General features: G+C 52.4%; 1 protein-coding gene across 5 annotated transcripts in view; it reads right to left on the reverse strand.

The window, feature by feature from the left end:
* Positions 1-10,099: 10,099 nt before the first annotated feature.
* Positions 10,100-18,266, reverse strand: part of PTPRU (protein tyrosine phosphatase receptor type U) — a 76,839-nt gene continuing 68,672 nt past the window's right edge. For 4 of the 5 annotated variants that reach the window (XM_032360836.1, XM_032360832.1, XM_032360834.1 and 1 more), the window contains 8 exons: positions 17,980-18,115; positions 17,338-17,487; positions 15,559-15,732; positions 14,545-14,685; positions 13,134-13,259; positions 12,821-12,978; positions 11,578-11,713; positions 10,100-11,316 (listed from right to left, as the gene is read on the reverse strand). In XM_032360836.1, the coding sequence (XP_032216727.1) occupies positions 11,254-11,316; positions 11,578-11,713; positions 12,821-12,978; positions 13,134-13,259; positions 14,545-14,685; positions 15,559-15,732; positions 17,338-17,487; positions 17,980-18,115 (1,084 nt within the window). In that variant the 3' untranslated portion in view covers positions 10,100-11,253. The remainder of the gene's footprint in view (positions 11,317-11,577; positions 11,714-12,820; positions 12,979-13,133; positions 13,260-14,544; positions 14,686-15,558; positions 15,733-17,337; positions 17,488-17,979; positions 18,116-18,266) is intronic. The other variant, XM_032360835.1, reaches the window with a different exon arrangement.

An 18,266-nucleotide genomic window follows, 5' to 3' on the forward strand; every position in this document is an offset into this window, starting at 1 on the left:
TTAGTGAACATTCACATGGAACACAAATCTTCATAGTCTATGCCCATTCTGAAGAGTCCGTCTACATACCTTTCCCCAGAATTCCTTGTTACCAATCTTCTAATTATATTTCCTTCAGGCCCCCAACAATCTAGCCAAACCATCCCATTCATAACTGCTCATAAATAAAAATTGAACCCTACTTCTGGCCATCTCTAACTCCAAAGTGGACAACCAAATGTACTGCTTAAAATTTTGCCCACTGGAAAGACTTTTCCTTACCATTGTCCTTCAAGGTCACCACTAATGGGATTGTGATGCTGCAGTCTTCTGTTTTAGGTAGTACTAGCATATCAGGCATCACCATCCATAAACCAGGGTTGAGTTTTTATTCCTCAGTCACCTGGTCGTAAGGAACTCTTCATGAAGCCATAGACATGATCTGAGAAATAGGAGGCAGTGAAGCAAGAGTGTGAATCACTGGCTCATACAATTTACTCATAGCTTCCAGGCTTGCCCAAGCATGGTTTCTTTTATACCATTCCCACCTGATGATAGACTGCTGCTGCACTAAAGCTAAATTTATGGCTAGTGGTGTCAAGGGACTCCTAAGTGAAAATCTCAGGCTGCATGATCACCTGATGTTCTATAGTTAGGCAGTCAGTCTCTACCACAGTTCAGAAGCAAGCTGGAAGCTGTTTCTCAGGGGGCAGGGGGCAGTGTTATCTGCATAAGAAGGAATGTATTTAATCCAAAATCCTAGAGGTCTCCATTGTGTTACCCCTTTGGGGTCTTGTTGCAACATACCTATTTGCTATGAAACCTTTGAGAATCATTGGAACTACTGTATTACAAGGACCAACTGGTAGAAGGAATTGTACTGAAGCCTTTTCTTGCTGCAGAGCCTTCTTGTGCTATGGCCCCCACTCAAAATTGAAGTCTTACAGGATTTTGCCATTGGGGGTCAAAGTAGTACACACACAAATGTGAAGTTCCCTCCAAAATCCAAAAAAGCCTACCAAGTGCTATACTTCTTTTCTCATGGTAGGTAATATAAGTTACAACAACTTGACTTTCACCTTGGAGGAGATATCTAACACATTCCATACCTTTGAACCCTCAGAAACTTCACAGAGACAATAGACAGATAGATCTCTGAGATTTGCTGGGACTTATTTCCCACTTCCTTGTTCACATGTGTTGTAGTTGTTACTTCCTATTCATGAGAAGCAATCAGCTTGTCATCGATGGAGTACACCAGTGTGATGTCGTGTAGCGTGTAGAACATCAAGATGATCACATCATCTGTGGACTATATAATGGCAGAAAGCAAGAGAATGGAGTTCGCTCTGAAGCAAGACTCTGATAGTATACTGTTAGTCCTTCCAGGTAAAAGCAAAATATTTTCGGTGATCCTTCCCAACTGGTGTAGAGGAAATGGCAGTAGCTAGGTCAACTGCTACATACCAAGTGCTGTACTAAGTTGCCTGGCTAAGGACACCATATCTGGGGCAGCAACTGCAACTGGAGTCACCACCCAGTGAGACATACAGTAATCCCCATTCCCCATTCCCCAAAGCCCATCCAACCTCTGCACAGGCCAAAGAGGCAAGCTAAAAGAGAATGGGACAGGAATCATCACTTCTGGGTATTGTAGCCTTCATCAATATCTGAAAAATCCCCACAGATAGAGAAGTGCTTCTAGTTTACTATCATGGTAGTCAGAGGAAGATTCAAGAACCTCTGCTTAGTTCTTCCTTCCATAATTGTCTTCATGAGTCATATGCCAAGCGGGAATTCTTCAGGTTGCCAGCTATGTCTATTTCAATTATGCGTTCAGAAACTGTGGGGAATGACCCACCGGACATACCTGAGCTAAATATCTATCACCTGAATACCTAAGTCATCACTTCAACTGGTAGGTTATGGTGTTATTTTGCACCTACAAAAATTATCATAAATTCAGAGACATGGGGCACCTGGGTGGCTCAGCCATTAAGCGACTGCCTTTGGATCAGGTCATGATCCCAGAGTCCTGGTATCGAGCCCGGCATCGGGCTCCCTGCTCAGTGGAAAGCCTTCTTCTCCCTCTCCCACTCCCCCTGCTTGTGTTCCCTTTCTCACTGTGTGTTCTCTCTGTCAAATAAATAAATAAAATGTTTTAAAATAAACTAATTAATTAATTACCTAGTTAATTAGTTCAGAGATGTGTCTAGTAATCTCCAAAGGCCTGCATACCTTCTTTACCCAAATAGCAGTCACTCTAGTAAGTAGCCATGGGTCCTTTTGGTGAAGGCTTGGAAGAAGAATTTGTGGTACATACTTATAGCACTGCTGCAGGAAACATCTTTTTTTTTTTTTTTTAAGATTTTTTATTTATTTATTTGACAGAGAGAAATCACAAGTAGTCGGAGAGGCAGGCAGAGAGAGAGAGAGAAGCAGGCTCCCTGCCGAGCAGAGAGCCCGATGCGGGACTCGATCCCAGGACCCTGAGATCATGACCTGAGCCGAAGGCAGCGGCTTAACCCACTGAGCCACCCAGGCACCCTGCAGGAAACATCTTTAAGGGGCCTGGCCTCCTCTTCAATCAAGGGGCTCTGATCTGAGAACTGACTTAGATCTTGAGACTGAAGAGAGGCCACAACTCTTCAACATGGTGATTCAACTCAGGTCCACCAGTCCCAGAGGCTGGGTGGTTGATTGGTTGGTTGGTTAGTTTTTCTGCTATATATAGATCAAGCAATACTCTAGTAGGCTATCTGTCTATTTCCTTCCTAGAAATACACTGATCAATTAATAACCACTAAAGACCCTTATGGATTAAGGCATTCTGATTGCTAGTACCTCCCTGCTGCCTTTTATGATAAATGCACTCTCCTTGTCTTTGGCTATCAAGTACAATGGAGTGATACCCTCCATCACTCCAGGATCCTTTCAACCCCATAAAATCAGGGAGCCCATCTTAATGACATCATGCTCCTGGCAATATCTGAGCTACAAAGCTGAACATTTACAGAACATGTTAAAGATGTAGGTTCTCATCTCACTAATATATTTCTCAATATCTTAGTCAGGAGAGTGTCCTGTGGGAATTTTCATGGAACATAGTTTGATGATGACTGCGCAGGTCACACATGATAAATCCATTCCAACATATGATATGCTTAAGTCTTTGGGTTCCCTCTTCCATATCATTCCATAGAAGCTCTGGCATCTCCATTCATTAAACAAACTTGGACCTTCAGGTCCAAGTTTCAGTCAACCAGTGAAGTAAACTTTTGGATCCACCTTCAGGTGCATAAGCTAACACATTAAATCCCAAATCCACATCCATGAATTCAAAATGATTTAGTATTATGTTCCGCCCTTAGAATCAACTTCCATATACATTCCCCAATATTATGTTAAATCTTGTCATTAGCAAAAATCTTACCATTCTTCTATTGCATAAACTCTCTCCTCCTGGATCCTAGTGCATACCTGACCTCTTGAAACATGCTGAAATTTGACCTTAGTTATGGAAGGTCAACAAAGGGTGGCATGTCTTGAGAGAAAAGTCATCCCCTTCAAGGCATCTGCCCCATGGAAGGTTATCACAGGGTTGTTTTTTTTTTTTCTTTTTTTTTTTTTTTTTTTTTTTTTTTTTGACAGACAGAGATCATAAATAGGCAGAGAAGAAGCAGGCTCCCTGCTGAGCAGAGAGCCCAATGGGGGGCTCAATCCCAGGACCCTGGGATCATGACCTGAGCCAAAGGCAGAGGCTTTAACCCACTGAGCCACCCAGGTGCCCCTATCACAGGGTTGTCAAACAAAAGAAAACAAATCTCCCCAGATACAAGAGGGAAAATTCTTTCCACTGATAAAAGGAGAGTCAGAGTGACTTCTTCTGAGTCAACCATGCATCTGTATCTCAAGTTTCAGGGTCCCATTCTTTCCTAATTTGTGCCCAAACTCTCATGTAAGCAGATTGGTGGTGTTGTAAACTTAACTGATGTTTAAATTCTGTGACCCACACTTAAAGTTTATGTTTGATTTTCAGCAGTATCAGACCTGCGGCTACATGAAATAAAAGATTCTTGTAAGGATGCCAGGGAAGTTCTGTGGTTCTCAAACCATGATGTTTTTTAAGATTTTATTATTTATTTGATAGAAAGAGCACAAGCAGGGGGAGCAGGAGAGGGAGAGGGAGAAGCAGGCTCCCCACTGAGCAGGAAGCCATATGCGGGGCTCAATCCCAGGACCCTGGGATCATGATCTGAGCCAAAGGTAGACACTTCACCCACCGAGCCACCCAGGTGCCCCAAACCATGATTTGAGCTAAGAATTAAATGACCCAAACTCATCATTTTCTCTCTAGTAAGTGCTTCAGTACATTCGAGAATCCATCGCACGCCACAGTCCTTGCAGTCATAATTACTGATGTGATGATCGGGTGCAGGAGTCACCTGGGCTCCCAAGACACTTGCTTCAGTTGGCACTGCATCCAAATCCATCACAGGTGATCATATAATTATGATGCCACTATGCCGTGAATTATTAGCATCCCAGGTGCAATTGACAAGGCGCTCAGCACTGTGCTCAAGCCCAAGAGAACAACAAAACCAGTCAAAATCCTACATTTGAGACTCTGCTCCCTAGGACTACCCCTACTTGGAATTCTATATCAATTATGATGCCGTCGGGAGACAGAATTCATGTTTTGAACATGGAAATTTTAATATAAATAATTGTTAACAAGCAAAGGTAGTTAAGTAAAATCTAAGGGACCCCCCAGAGCTGCAAGAAAGAAGCACCCAGAAGAAAGTATGTTCTGGGAGGGGGATGGGGGAAGCAGCTATGTCTACACTGATGGAGAGTGAATAACAATTGAACTAAAGCCTGAGGAGAAGGTCTCTCCCAAGACTGACGTTCAGACCTTTTTAATGAGGGAGTGGGGACCACAAGAATATTCAGCCTCTAAGTAGCTAAGAAACTTGCCAGAGAGAGTGGGCTAGTTCTGGTCTGTAGAAATGGAGAGTGGAGCCGGAGGGTACATCTGGTGCTGGGCCACAAGGGCCACTAAGGTCTTGGCTCCTGCGCTGAGCTTTTTTGGTTTCTGTTTTTTTTAAAAAAGGAAGGAGGACCAGAACTTGGAAGGGAAGTAATCACCTTACAGTGTCCCTCTAGCACCCTCTACTGACAAAGTCTAGCATTGCTCCAGCTGGCAAAAGACAACTGTTTACAGGGTCCAGCTCCAGTATCACAAAGCAGGGCAAAGAAGGGTGTATTTGGAGCTCAGAGACAATAAATCGGTAATCACCAAGGGGCAAGGCAAGGGAGCAAAATGTTTGTTAGGGAAGGCAGCTAAAGGAGCAGGATATTCTCTGCCTGTTGTGGGGGGGTAGGGAGCAGGCAGGGACTGGAGCCTGGGAGAGAGACATCTGTCCTCAGCTGTCTTCAGAAAGAGAATGCAGTCACATAAATACACACAGCTTGAGAAAGCCCCATTGTCAGCTTTCAAATGAACAGAAAATAAAATTCCTGGACAGGTTCCCTCTTCCCACCTCTGGGAATAAGTAGGAAGTGATTTGAGATGCATTTCATTTTTCTCTAAGAGGCTTTCTCAACTCAGTGGCTCCCGCTGACTCAGGCCACCCCCACCATCTGCAGATTTGACAGATGCTTGAACACTCATTCAACAGCATTTTCTGCAGACCTACTAGGTGCCTGCCATGAAGCCTAGGAGGCTGTTTGATTGCGGGCTTCTGCCAAGCCTGTCTGCAGCTGTCAGCGGTTGAGACAGACTTAGTGTTAGGAAGGCAGACTGATTCATGGACAAGACAAATTGCAAGCAGATGACGTGGTTCCGGCTCCAATTTGCCAGGATTTCTGTGATGACTGAGGAGCAAAGGCTTTGGAGTCAAGTGACACGGCTTCTAATCTTGACTTGGTTCTTTTCTAGCTGTGTGACCTTAAACAGTCTGCCTCACCTCTCTGGCCTGTTTCCTCATATCCAATGGTCTTGGTAATATCTACTTCTCGGGACTGCTGGCGGGATCAGAGACAATGTCTACACTAAGTATAATGCAGGGACCTTCCAATGTAGGCACCCAGCCTCATCAGACTAAAGCCCAAACCAAGGTTTAACCAGACTCAGAGAGTAGATGCTTAGGCCAGTGGCCTGGTACCACTGAGCCATGTCAGCTCCAGTGTCACCGATGTGCAACTAATGGTGCCCTACTTAGAACGGGCTCTTAGAGAGCACCTCATCCCTCCTCCTCACTGGAGAAATCAGAAGACTGAGTTCCAGAGAGGGGAGATGTTTGCTCAAGGCCACACAGCATAGTGGAGGCCTAGCCAGCTTCGGAACCCAATTCCATGGCATGAACATCTGCAAGACTAAAAGTAGCATGCTTAGGAGGATGGGCTTCAGAGGAAAAAAGCTTGAGTACCAGCTCTGCACCTGTCATTCACTCAACAAATCGTCACTGTGCAGGGGACACAGGGGGACCGTCCTGGCGGGGGAGGCAAGGAACAACCAACCCATGAAAAGCCAGCCAGTCACTCACGGCGAGAAGGCCACAAGAGGCCTACACAGGCAAGGTCCTGAGAGTGACAGGGACAGCAGGGCGGGAGGCTACCTCAGTGCACTCAGGGAGGGCCTCTCCAGGACACACTGTCTGAGCTGGACCCGGACACCCAGAAGGACCAGCTGAGCAGAGAGAGGCCAAGGGCATCTAGACAAAGAGCTTGGGTGGAGGAGGAGAAACGAGGCCCGAGCAAGCAGAGGAGCGGGCAGGAGGGACACAGGCGGAAGCAAGGTCGAGGCCACATTGGGCGGGGCTTTGGAGGTCACGGCCAGCCACTCAGCCTTCACCCCCGCAGAGCCATAGGTCACTGGAGGGGCTGAGTAGGCGAGTCATGTGATCTAGCTTATTTTTTCCAGACAGTGGCTGTGGCTGCTGCGGTTTGTGTGACACCTGGTGGTTCTGTGACTCTGGGCAAGTCACAGGCTCCCTGAGCTCCACTCTCTCCATCTGTACAATGGCGATGCCGGTACTGACCTCAGCGGCTTCACTGGAAGCTGAGACTTGACCATCCACACGGGGCTCTTGGTAACGGGCCCTAGCTCTGCTCTGTTCCCTCACCCCATCCAGAGCTCTTGTCCTCCTCCACCCCTGCCCCACACCCACCCTCACCATTCAACCCCCACACCCCACCCCACACCCCCACCCCTGCAATGTAGCCCGTAGACACCTGCAGAAACCAGAGCTCCCCACCCCCATCCACACCACCCAGCCTCCCCAGCCCTGGGAGCACCGTGGGCCTGGTTGTTTCTCCTCCCACGTCTCAGAGGAGGCATGAAGGCCCACTGAAGGGGAGGACGGCCCCCCTGCCCCCATGAGGAGGAGGGTCTCTGGCCCAGCCCGTGGACGCCAGAGTCCCTGCTCTCGGCACCATGTGGTGAAGTGGGTTCTGCCCCAGCAAGGACCCTGGGACCGCGGCTTGGCCCTAGGCCTCAGCATGTTGGCTGGGCTCCAGTCCATCCCAGGCCAGCCAGGGTGGGGGGCTGGGAGTTGGCAGGGGTCCCAGCATGGCCTACTGTCAGTGAGGGCCATGCAGGCGGCTTTCATGTCCATCCCCACCGAGACTCCGTCTCCCCGGCGCCTGGGATACACAGCATCTCCCAGGCAGGGGCAGCCACGGAGGTTGTGAGAAGTCATAATGGCCTCGGCCGGCTCCCACAGCTGGATTTATGACGACGCGGAAAGCAAACTCAGCTTCCAGCGCTAGTAGACAGCTGGCCTGTCTGCACTTCTAGAAACGCTTTCTGCAGGGATGGGCGGTGGGGGGCTTCTACCCCACACCTGCAAGGCCAGTGGACCCAGGCAGAGCCAGGCCAGACCATCCGTCCTCCTCCGGCCACCGTGTCCCACCAAGAGGCCACCCCCGCCGACACGTTGCAGAGCATCGGTAAATCAATGTTCCAGGCCATGAATTAGCCATTCGGTGCTGCATCAAGGGGCCCTCCAGCTTTCAGCAGCACCTAGAGCGGCCAAGAAGCAGAACAGTGAGAGGCCCAGGCTGGGAGTCAGTGGAATGTGGGGTCGACCTGGAGCCCCAGTGATAGAATGGCTGTGACCCAGAATGAGCCCAATGCCTTCCCAGGCCTCTGTTTCCTCATCTCTGGACTGAAGGGACAGGATCCCCACTTGAAAGAGCTGTTGTATGGATTTAGAAGGAGGTAAGGGGGCCGAATGAAAGGTCATGCAGGCCGTGTTTATTAGCCAGGACATCAGTATCCTGTGATGGCGTGTACTAAGAGCCAGTCAGGTCACTACTGGACTATGCTAGTACTTTTAAACACTTTGTCTCTAGACTACCTGCAAGTAGCGATTGTTATCTTGATTTTCTAGATTAGGAAACTGAGCCTGGGGTGGTTCTGAACAGGTGCAAGGTCACCAGCTGGTGGCTATGCAGAGCTGGGGGAGGGACCTCAGCTCATTCTGGAGCTGGCCTTCCTCCTAATACACGGCCTGCCTTCCCAGTTCCTCTGAAAGGCCAGGTAAGGCAATCACACAGACCCATACTCTCTCCTTCCTTCCCTCTCTCATGTCAACGTTTCCGGAGCACCAGCTACAAAGACCTGCCTTTGGCTGGTAATGCATGCAGTAGGATGAAGGCAGGAACACTTCCCACCCTTTAGAGGCTCAGTACTCAATGTGGCAAAGAGTAAAGCTGCATCCACACCGCCCAGAACATGTATGTATTGGTCAGCTTTTGCTGCATAACAAACAATCCTAAAACTATGGCTTAAAAAAAAAAAGAAAAACTTATTATCTCTTCCAGTTCCACAGTTGGTTGGGCTGTTTCTATTAAGTTCAGTCATGCAGCTCTACTTACCTGAGAGGTCTGCCAGGCTGGAAGGCCCAAGACGGCCCCTTTTGCAGTTCTGGTAGTTGGTATTGGCCATTCATGGGATGTGTTTTGGGGGCTCTTCCCTGTGCCCTCAAATCTTCCAGTAGGCTAGGCAGGCTTCCTCACATGGCAGAGTTCCAAGAGGACAAAAGCAAAAGCTGCAATGCCCCTTGAGGCTTAAGATCTGGAACTCACCTGACATGACTTCTGCCATCTTCTATTGATCAAAGCAAGTCACGTTCTGTTGCTTGGCTAGTAGCTGATAGACATTTGTGATCCATCGTGTAAGGCTTAGTAGTTGATACAGACTGAGTGTGTGTGGGGTGAGGGGGTGTCTCATATACCCTAGCTACGTGGGATCATAATAAATTCTTAATTCAGATTAAAAGATGTTAGATCCTGAAGTCATTGAAACGGGTTGTATTCTCTTGCCAATGGAGAAACTGAGGCCCAGGAGTCAGGCAGTGTGAGTACAGAATCAGTACATCAAGGAGCCAGGTTCCATATGAAGAAACTGAGGCCCAGAAACACAACTTGTCTTGCCCAAGATGACACGAGTTTATGACAGAGGCGGGAGTGACTGGGATCCCTGACAGCCGGCCCTCTCCTCTTCCACTCCACCCCTAGTGGAAGCCCGAGACTGGCAACGGCTGGGATGACCATCATAGAGACAGCATGTGTCTGCCTCTGTTGTGTGTTTATAAACGGAGCCCTTTTGGCTTGCCTGGTATCATGCAAGGCTCTTAACATGACCTCTTCTGATCCTAGCAGGGTCATCTCCAGTTTACAGATGGGAACCAAGGCCCAGAGAGGGAACTGACCTACCCAGAGTTTCACAGGTGGTGAGGCCCATCCACCTGACCCCAAAGCCGGAGGAGTCTCCCAGGCTATTCCCAAAAGAGCCCGACTCAGATCCAGGCCGCTGGGGGTGAGAGGCAGCTCTGTGGACCTCAAGGATCTCAGGATAAAGCCCACTGCCTGAGAAGCTGCTTCAGAGGCCTGGGTGGAGGCAGCAATAGACAGAGTTCTCTAGAACCTGCCCCTGCAAGAAGGCCCCTGAGCAAGGCTCTGATCCACACCTGACCATTGTAATGAATGGAAGAACCAAGGCCTGACTGGACCCAGGACTCTGACTCCCAGCTGGAGCCATCCCCCTGCAATAGGAGACTGGGGACAGGGGAGCAGGCCCCACTGGCTGGTTACACACACACAGGCTGCTCTGTGGCATTCAGAGAGCACATTTATTTACAAAGTGCTTTACAAACATCAGTTTATGCCTCCCCACAGCCCCCTGCGAGGTAGGTCAGTAGTCATATCTACAGTTTACAGATGGGGAAATTGAGGCACGGAATGGGGGTGTGGCCTGTCCCATTTTAAAGAGATTTTCCCACCCACCCATGAAAAAAAAGCATAAAATTAAGAAAAAAGAATTTCTCCTCCATCCCAAAATACATGTTCTTCCTCTGAACTGTAGAGGTTGCAAGCACCCTGGATCTAGCAGGGCCCCGTCCCCAGGGGGCAGCCTGACCAGGAGCCATGGAGACCTCAACCCCAAGGGCTGTTGTTCAACCTTGCAGATTGTCACTGGGCTGGGTGGAGCAGGACCCGGAAGTGAGGCCTGAAAAGTACAAGAAGGGCCCAGGTGCCTTCCTTCTGCAGATGTTGGGTCAGGCAGGGAAGAGACCCCACGGAGAAAAGGGCAAGGGATGATGGGAAGATCCCAGTTCAGAAGCTCAGAGCACACATCAAAGAAGTCATAGTGGGAGGGATCATGAGCAAAATATCCCGGGGGCTGAGAGGGGACAGCAGGGCAGAGGAGGGGGCCCATAGTCCCCTCTGGGGAGGACTAGTCTAATGGGTCCAGTCACCCCAGGACCCTCAGGGGCAAGGCCAGGTGGGATTCCAGACGCCAAGCCCCAATGCACCCTCTATCCTTGTCAAAAGGAAGCCACGCTGGGTGGAAACCTTGGCCGGCCACAGGCTCTGCAGGGGCTCACTCATCTCTGCCAAAGGCTGGGGCAGAGTCTGAAGCTTGAGCCTAGAGTCAAGGAGCTTGAGCCTAGGTCCTCCCGAGCCGGCAGCCCTGAGCCCCTGTCACTCCGCCAGGCAGTGCCAGACTCACAGCGCAGATTTGCAGGGCCCTGTGGATGGGGGTTGGGCTGCAGACGCTGAGCTCCTCCTTGGCCCCTGCAGCCTGCCCATGGGACACGGAGAGAGGTCCCGCCCACAGCGGAAGGGGGCACCAAGACACTCCGGCTCACTCTACTGCTTTCCCCGCGGGAGTTGTCCTGGAGCAGAGTCAGGGGCCCAGGTGTTACTCATCCGTGCTGGGCCTGGCCCTGAGCGCACAGTGCGAGCGCCAGGCCAGGGGCCCCGCTATCTCGACTCCAGCCCTTCCAGGTACTCCAGCGCCACATCGTAGCAAAAGTGGTACTGATCCTGGGGAGAGGGAGAGAAGGACCCATGAGCCTGGTCCCTCTCCGGTACAGGAGAAGGGAAGAGTGGGGGCCTAGAGGGCAAGCATGAGCCCTAGCCTATCTTTGGGAGGAAGGGCAAGTGAGTTTAACTCTCTTGGCACCGTTGGATCAGAACCCAGAGCCCAATGGCAGGAACCGCACAGAGGACAGTGGTGTGGAGGGACATTCCCGGGCGGGGACAGGGAAGTTGGAAGTGGCCGGGCAGGGGGACAGGGCCTCTCACCAGGGTTTCCACCATATTGGGCTTGTAGTTCCTAAGCGTTTTGGCAGCAAAGAAAACATCCACCAGGTTGTGGCAGCGGATCATCTCCAGGACTGTGGCACAGGCGCAGAAGGTGCCACTGCGGCCGCCCCCGTTTCTAAATGAGACACGCATAAGGTTTGGGGTGGGGTCCAAGAGGGGGAGGCCTAGGGCTGGAACACCAGGGAACCAAGAGGAAGGAGGGTCGGGGCAGGGGAGCCCCAGAAGGGAGGGGCCAGAGAACCCCCAAAGGGGAGGGGAGGGGCTTAGGGAACCCAGGAGGGAGGGGTTTGGGAGCTCAGAAGGGCGGAGCTTAGGAAAGCCAGTTGGGGGGGTTTTGGGAGCTTAGACGCTAAGACTGTCATCTAGGCAACTAGGGCGAGAGCCTCCAAAAGAAAGATAGCAGGTTCTTAGGGAAAGATACACTCCAAGAGAAAGCCACAGAGGCAAAGACAGAGATGGAGGGGGGCAGCAGAGAAGCAAGCAAACCCCAGAGAGCAGGATGGAAAACGAACACTGGGAGCAACAATCACCCCCAGCAACACAAACACGTGGTGAAAACACACAGGTCCACACCCCCACTCCATGGCAAACCGGCGGTCAAACACACAGAGATGCTTCCTAACCGGTCTTCTCCCTCCTCTGTTCCCTGCAACAGTGGGAGGTAGGGTTCCCCTGGGGAGATGAGGGATGGACTAGGCCCTTGATCCCCATTTGAGGGGCCGCTCCCACTAGAACCAAAGGGCGCTGAGGGCCAGGCCCTGCCGACTCAGCTCCCAAGCCGTGTACCCAGAATAAACTGAGAGCATGAGACGCTGGGGGTCAAAGGAGCAAGGGCACTCAGACGGGAGTCTGGATGCATTTAGGAATGGGGCCATGGGAAGGAACGAATGACAGAAGCTGCATGCGTGCGTGCATGAACAAAGACTAGAATTCTTTGGGCTTCAAGTGTGCTACTGTCTCACGCAGTAAACAATTCGGACAGGACTCTAATTAAATTGGCAAAGTCAGACACCCCACAGAGGGTGTTAGACGGTTGCCCAGGGTTGAGTCCACACCCTGGAAATGGACTGGGTTCCTCCAGGGAAGACGGGGCCATCCTTGCCTGGCTGAGCAGAGTCTAGACTACAGCCATCCGGAAGCCCCAGGGCGGTTTAGTGGCAGCCCTGAGGTCCTCTCTGGGCCTGGGCCTCCACCCCTCCCCCCGAGCAGGGCCCACACTCACAGGCAGTGCACAACAGTGCGCCCGTCCCCACTCTCCGCCTGCCACTTGTCCACCTCGGCCAGCAGGTGCAGGAAGGCCTTCTTGGAATCAGGTGTGTCCCGATACGCAGACCAGCGCAGGAACTGGAAATGCCTCACCAGCAGGTGTCCCTCCTGTAGCTGAGGGCACAGGTGGCCAGCCGGGCCCAGAGGAAGGGGAAGGAGAAGGGGAGGGGGAAGAGAACGTGAGCCCTGTAATGACCTCAAGAGGGTCTCGTGAGGCTGCCCCCTAGCCACCGCGCAGGTTCTCACCACAGGGCACCCAGGTCACTCACCCGAGAGATGTTCTGCACCCGGAAGACACGGGCCACCAAGTCTTCGTCCACAGAGCCCGACACAAACTCCACGTCCATGAGGCCATACTGCTGGCGGCCCGGCTCTGGCCAGTACTGGAGACAGGGCTGGGGACACAGACACGGAGCAGGGTGCTGAGCAGAGCCAGGCAGGGGCAGCTGCTGTTCCTGCCTGTTCCGGACCTCCACTCAGGCCCTGGGGCTCCCATACACCCTGACCCACTCATTGGCAGTCCACCTGCAGAGTACCCCCAGCCTCTGCCACTCCCCTGTCCAAGTGCAGTACACACCTGTCCCAGCCCTCTTAGGTCAGCAGAGACAAACCCTTCAAGGGTGCATGGACGACCATCCTGGCTGGGCACAGCTAAAACACACACACACACACACACACTCACTCACTCACACCCCAGCAGGAGGCCGCCTTCCTCCAGGAATAGGCCTAGTACCATCCCCACCCACCCCATCACCCCTGCCCCCTATCACCCCTACTCCCTGGCCTTCTCTCTCATTGCCTTGCTTTCTTCCAGCATCAGCTCACAAAGGTGGGGTGTCCCTGAAGCGGCAACACAGCTCAGAACCCCCACTCCTGCCCTAGGACCCCACCATGGAGTCAGGGTCCCAGATAAGCCTACCCTCCAGGCCAGACTGGAGACAGCGGAGGGAGGAAAAGGGGTGTCTCTCTCTCTGACACACACACACACGCACACGCACACGCACACGCACATATACAGACACACATCCTCCAGGCCAGTAGGTCCAGAGCCCCAGCTTCTAGCCTCAGCTCTGCTGGAGTCCAGGTGAGGCTCTTTCTTCCTCTGGGTCCCGCCCCCCATTTCTCTGTGAAACAGTCCCCAAGCTCCTCCCAGATGACTCCACGCTCCTTTGGTGTCCCTCTCTGACCACGCCCACAAAGAGGGCACTACCTTCCTCTTTTTGCCTGGGATCCCACCACTCCTTGTGTTTGAGCCTTAGCACATGCTGTTTCCTCTCCATGGATCACTCCTCCCCCATCTTCACGTGGTTAGCTCTACCCTCCCTATGCAGCTCAGCCTCAAAGGCCCCCAGGGTGGGAGCGGAGTCCACCCACTGGAAGAAGGCTGCCTGGGGGAGGGGCACAGCTCTGCCCACTTCCCAGCCCTCTGGGTCGTAATCTTTTCACCTGAAGACCATAAGTGCAAACCACAGTCCTGGACATACAGCAGGTGCTCAATAAAAAACAGCTACTTCCCTCCAATCTGACAGCTTCATTCTACAGATGAGGAAACCAAGGCTCTGGGAGGGAGTGGGACCCATCTAAGGTCACTCGAGAACTAGGCAGCACAGCTGGGATCCACCCCTGGGCCCTGGGGACATGCCCTGGAGCACACGAGGCCCTGGGCAGCAGATGCCTCACCCAGGCGGTGTTGGACTGGTGCAGCTGGTTAAGCATGACAATGGAGGTGCACCCATAGTCATAGACGAGCCGCCAGAAGTCAGGCGTGGTGCTCTGCAGCGGGTGCAAGGTCACGATGAAGGCCGCGCTACGCGTGTAGCTCTGCAGGGAAACCAGAACTCAGAGAGGCCCGCTCACCATGCAACAGAGCCCCCACCACAGGCTGTCCTCCTGCTCTGCCCACCCTGAGCTGGATAACACTCCCCTCAGGGCCAGGCTGCCTCTGGGGTCTTTTTCAGAGCTTGTCTGGTACACCTAGGAATTGTTGGGTGACCCCCCCCCCAAGGCCCCTTGTCCCCAAGCCCATGGCCTCTGGAACTAAATACAAAAGGTTCCCCAATATGTGGCAATGGGAACTTGGGCATGGTACTTAGAAGCTAGCCAAGCTTGCTCTCTGCCTCAGGGCCTTAGCACCTGTGATTCCTGTTGCCTAGAACAAATCTCCTAATGTTTACAGAGTTCTCCCTCTCACTTCTTTCTGCTCTTTGACAGTCACCTCCTCAAAGGGGACCTCCTACCGTCTCATCAAAAATAGCCATATACTCCATACCCAGACTCCAAAGCCCACATTATGTATTTCTCCTGCCTGGTCGCTTTCTGCCAAAATTACCAGCATCTGACATGTCACTGTATCTCTGTGCACTGACTGTCTCAAGCCATCACCCACATACAAAGTTTAGGAGAGCAGACATTTGGGGATATGGCCTGTGTCCAGCACACGGTAGGGGTTCAATAAATACTTGTGAATAAATACATCTCTAAGTCCCTTCCAGCTCCATGGAGGGAGGGTCTGAGAGCCCAGCCCAGGGCCCCAGGCCAGGGACAGGCACTGACTCTGCTCCCAATCCCAGCCTCATCCCAACCAGAGCCCTTGGCTCTGGCTCTGCTGCCCCCCACGCCCCCGGGCTCTCTAGCCTTCCCAGATCCAGCCAGCCACGGGAATCCTGGAGCCTTCTTCCAGGACTGAGCCCTCACGTCTGTCAGGGCCGCGTTGATGTAGTTGTTGGGGTCCCCATCGGTGGAGATGAGGAAGGGCAAGCAGCGGTCGGGTGGCAGGACATCCATGCTGCGGTTCTTGTCCCGGTTCCGGGGGAGCAGGGCGATGCTGCACTCTTCCACATCCAGGGGCGGTGTGACCGAGTTCAGCGTCTACAGTGAGCAGAAGGAGCCATGGGATGCGGGGGGGGGGGGGGGGGGGGGGGGCCGGAGGAGCAGGTGGGGAGGCGGGGGTGAGTGTGGACCTCCAGTGTTTGCTGGGCCTCCTCACGGCCGCATGAAAGAGACTAAACTGGTTTGTTAACCCCATGTCGTGGATGGAGAATTGAGGTCCGGAGAGAAGGGGGCGAGGACAAGGACCCCGGACCACACAGGCTCTGAACAGAGCTCTGGACAGAGAGTCTACCTCCTCGCTCCCTGTGTAACCTTAGACAAGCCACTGTATCTCTCGGCATTATTTTTCTCAACTGTAAGGTGGTAATAATATGCCTGCCTCGAGGGGCTATTGAGAGGATTGAACGAGATACTGCCAAGGTCCAAGCACTGCCCCTGGCTCATACAACGCTCATACAACCATACATAAAAGGCACAGTCAGGATCCTTACTAGCTTATCAGGTGCTTTCAGGCAGACAAGGGCTGCAGTCCCACAACTCCCACAAAGCGGACTGCGGGGACCTGGCGGAGGCAGTCAGCCCTGTCTGAAGAGAACGCCAAGTCCAGACACTGTCACACCACAAGCCCGGGACTCTGGGTTGTCTCCTCCACCTCATGCCTCCTATAGCCTGATCCATGGAGTCTCTGCTTATTTCTCTTGTCCTTGCGGATCCCTAACAGGGAACCCCAGTCTCTCATGATCCCCAACAGGGCTCCAAGGATCACAGGCAGCATTTCCCGTGACACCAGTCTGTGCGGGCTCTCCAGTGTTGGGTGTCTAGAAGGGGCCAGCCCGCTGCACCCTGGCAGGAACCTGCAGTGTAGAGAATGTCTAGGGTCTCTGCCAGCCCATGGACCACGCTGGGACTTCTCTGGAGAACCATCCTTCCCCCATCTCCACCATGTGACATGCAGACAGTGGCTTCGCCCTCAGAACCAGGCCTGGGCAAGTCAATGTGTTCCTAACTCTCTGGCCCCAGGGACTAATACCCCAGGGACTGGCTCAGGGATGGCACGGAAGAAACTGGTCTAGGACTTCTGTAGGGGCTGTAGGGAGTCCTTTTTCCAATCTCCTGACAGTAGTGACGACATGAGTCTGACACTGCTGGGGGCGAGGGTATGGATCTAAGAAAGAAGCTGAAAACAAAGGAGAGCAGAACCAAACTGGACAGAGACTACATTGTGGCATCATAATTTAAGCTCCTGGATCCAGCCATAACTGAAGCTCTACCATCCTTGGACTTTTCAGTTACAAGAGTCATTAAGCTGGATTTTTGTCACTTGCAACCAAAAGAATCCTGATGAATATGAACATTACAAAGGCAATATTGACATTCTTTTCTGGATGAGAACACTGAAGCTTGGGGAGCTGCTCACAACTACTTCACAAGCCTCCTCACAGCTCTTTACTGAGCCAGGACTTGAACCCGGGCTTCCTTGATTCAAAGCATGGGCTCTGCACCACTTGGAGAGACCACCTCCTCCACTGTCTCTAAGTCCTTCCCAGTAGCCCTACTCTGTCCCTCTGTCTTGGCTCTCACTGACTCCTATAGCACTGAGGACTTCCCAATACACACACATACACACAGACACTCCTGCCCCACCTGGAACTCTTCCCGCAGCTGGGAGGAATTACTCTGAGGATCAATGCGGATCATCTCCTTGTAGGTGGCCTTGAACTCGCTGACAGGGATGGTGGTCTCCCCACACAAGCAGGCCTCCAGGATTGCATCGTGAATGAAGATGTACTGCTCCTGGAGCAGGAGGAGAGAATATGAGGAACCAGGAGGGGACTAGAACCTAGAGATTTTGGGGAGATGGCAGCAGAAAGCAAGCCCAAAGTTGAGGCAGGGACGATGGAGTCCAACTAGGTATTAGTAGAGATTGAACCCACCCTACTTGAAGAAACCTTCACAGATATGTTCACTGACCTCATGTCCAATCCTTCTAATACCCCATAAGAAGCTCTGAAGGTGAGGGGAGAGCCCAGGGTCACACATCTAATGAGGATACAAATACCAGCGGATCTTTCCTGCAAAACCTATGACCGTGGCCCCTTGGCTATTTGACTCCACCCAGCCGAACACAGAGGAGATGACTTTGGGAAGACCCTCAGAGGTCGGCAGGCCAAGTTCAGGGATCTCAGCTCTAAGGACACCCCTCTGACACACTCTGCCAGCTCTGAATTCCTCCCCGAAGGACCCAAATCCTGGAGCGGGCAGGGAGGGAGGGCAGCGTCCCCCTACCTCTGTCTGGATCATGTTGACCCGCCGGGAGCAGAGGGTCTTCACGCAGTTGTAAATGTCCACGACACCCTCACACTCCGCCATGTCCAGCATCACATCCAGGACAATGTAGCAACCTGTGCGGCCAGTGCCCGCGCTGGGAAGAGAGCAGTCAGGGGCCCCATGAGAACCTTGGGAGGGAGCCTGGGGTCTAGAAGGGAAGAGGGGGGCCTGGCCACATCTATACCACATAGGGCCCGGGGGACAGAGAGACACCCCACCCCAGCGGGGGGAGGAGCTGGAGAGAA

Source organism: Mustela erminea, chromosome 10, assembly GCF_009829155.1.
Source record: "Mustela erminea isolate mMusErm1 chromosome 10, mMusErm1.Pri, whole genome shotgun sequence".
Classification (NCBI taxonomy): Eukaryota; Metazoa; Chordata; class Mammalia; order Carnivora; family Mustelidae; genus Mustela; species Mustela erminea.